The following is a 1,386-nucleotide window of genomic DNA, read 5'->3' as shown; positions in this document are numbered from 1 at the left end:
AATATTAGGGACAAAATCCAAAATTACAGGTAAAAAAACTCAATTAAAATCAATTTATAAAAAATTAATATTGAATTGAGCCTTATAGATAAAGTATATATAAATATATAGTTTTAGGGAAAATAACCAATTTTCAAGAACTCATCGATGAAATCCACTATCACATATAGAAAAATTAATAATTAAAAGCACAATAAATGAGTATAATATAAAGTAAAGTAAATATCATAAGATAAATATAATAAAAAGATTACACGTGTTTCATAACCAATTTTCAAATAGAAATGAAATTTAAATCGATTAAAATCAATTGAAATTATCGAAAATAAATTCTATTCAAAAATATATATAAATCCACGCCTACGTAAATATAGACAAATTAACATTTGTCTTTTATAATAAGCACCGAAATGTGTGTATTAAGATTCAAATAAAATGATAATTTATTTTCGAACACAGAGACGCCGTTAAAACACCAGAAACATTGGATAAGTAACCCATACAAATTTTTCTGCTTTGTATAGGCAATTTACCCAATTTTTCTGCTGTTCTAACGGCGTGTCTGCGTTCGAAAAAACACTATTATCTTATTTGTATCCCTCTCCCCCCCCATCTCTCTCTCTCTATACATATATATATAAGCTTCTTTTGATTACATACAGGGGCCAGTTTTTGTTAACAGAGTTATGAACGGCAATATATTGCAAGTAATGATATTCTTGATCTTGCTGGAATGAGGAAGTAAAGCTAATCTCTATGAGGTTTGATCTCAGAACTTAAACATCGATGAAATTGAATACAATAATCTTTCGGTGAGTTGTTAAATTGTCTTGCTTTGTTTTCGTTTTGGGTTCTTTTTTTAAGTTATCTCATACGAATATGAATCGATTTTTTCAATAAATACCAATTGTTAGCGATTTTCATACTAACCTTGAGATGTAGTGACGAATTCAAATACTTCGGGATATTTTGCAACCAAATTCTTGATAATGTCAACTTGTTCCAAAGATTTAGTAACAGCATCTTTGAACTGAGTGTCGCAGGGGACGTAAGCAGCCCAAAACTGTGACAAAAAGAAAGTTATAAATGAAACATATGGTGTGAAAGTGGATTTATAAACACCCCACCAAGCTTATTGGAAAACTTAAACTTATAACTATAGTGTTGCACTGGCATTATATATATATATATATATATAGATATGCAGGGCAGGGAATCATCAATTAGTAATAAAATTAATAATTAACAATTTCTGCCGGGTAGCTCAGTATGAAAAAAACCTTCTTCGGTAAATAATTTATAATCATAAATATATAGGGATTGACAGTAACCTGCTTCTCCAACATGTTGGAGAAGCAGGTTACTGTCAATCCCTATATATTTATG

The 1,386-nt window shown here is 29.2% G+C and overlaps 1 protein-coding gene across 1 annotated transcript in view; it reads right to left on the bottom strand.

Annotated features, from left to right (window-relative positions):
• LOC106868780 (dipeptidase 1) overlaps window positions 1-1,386 on the bottom strand; it is a 50,921-nt gene that overhangs the window by 1,631 nt on the left and 47,904 nt on the right. The window contains exon 3 of the mRNA XM_014914198.2: window positions 931-1,063. Within this exon, the coding sequence (XP_014769684.1) occupies window positions 931-1,063 (133 nt within the window). The remainder of the gene's footprint in view (window positions 1-930; window positions 1,064-1,386) is intronic.

Source organism: Octopus bimaculoides, chromosome 1 (genome assembly GCF_001194135.2).
Source record: "Octopus bimaculoides isolate UCB-OBI-ISO-001 chromosome 1, ASM119413v2, whole genome shotgun sequence".
NCBI lineage: Eukaryota > Metazoa > Mollusca > Cephalopoda > Octopoda > Octopodidae > Octopus > Octopus bimaculoides.
Note: the sequence above shows the minus strand (reverse complement) of the source record. Positions and strands in the feature narration are given on the sequence as shown.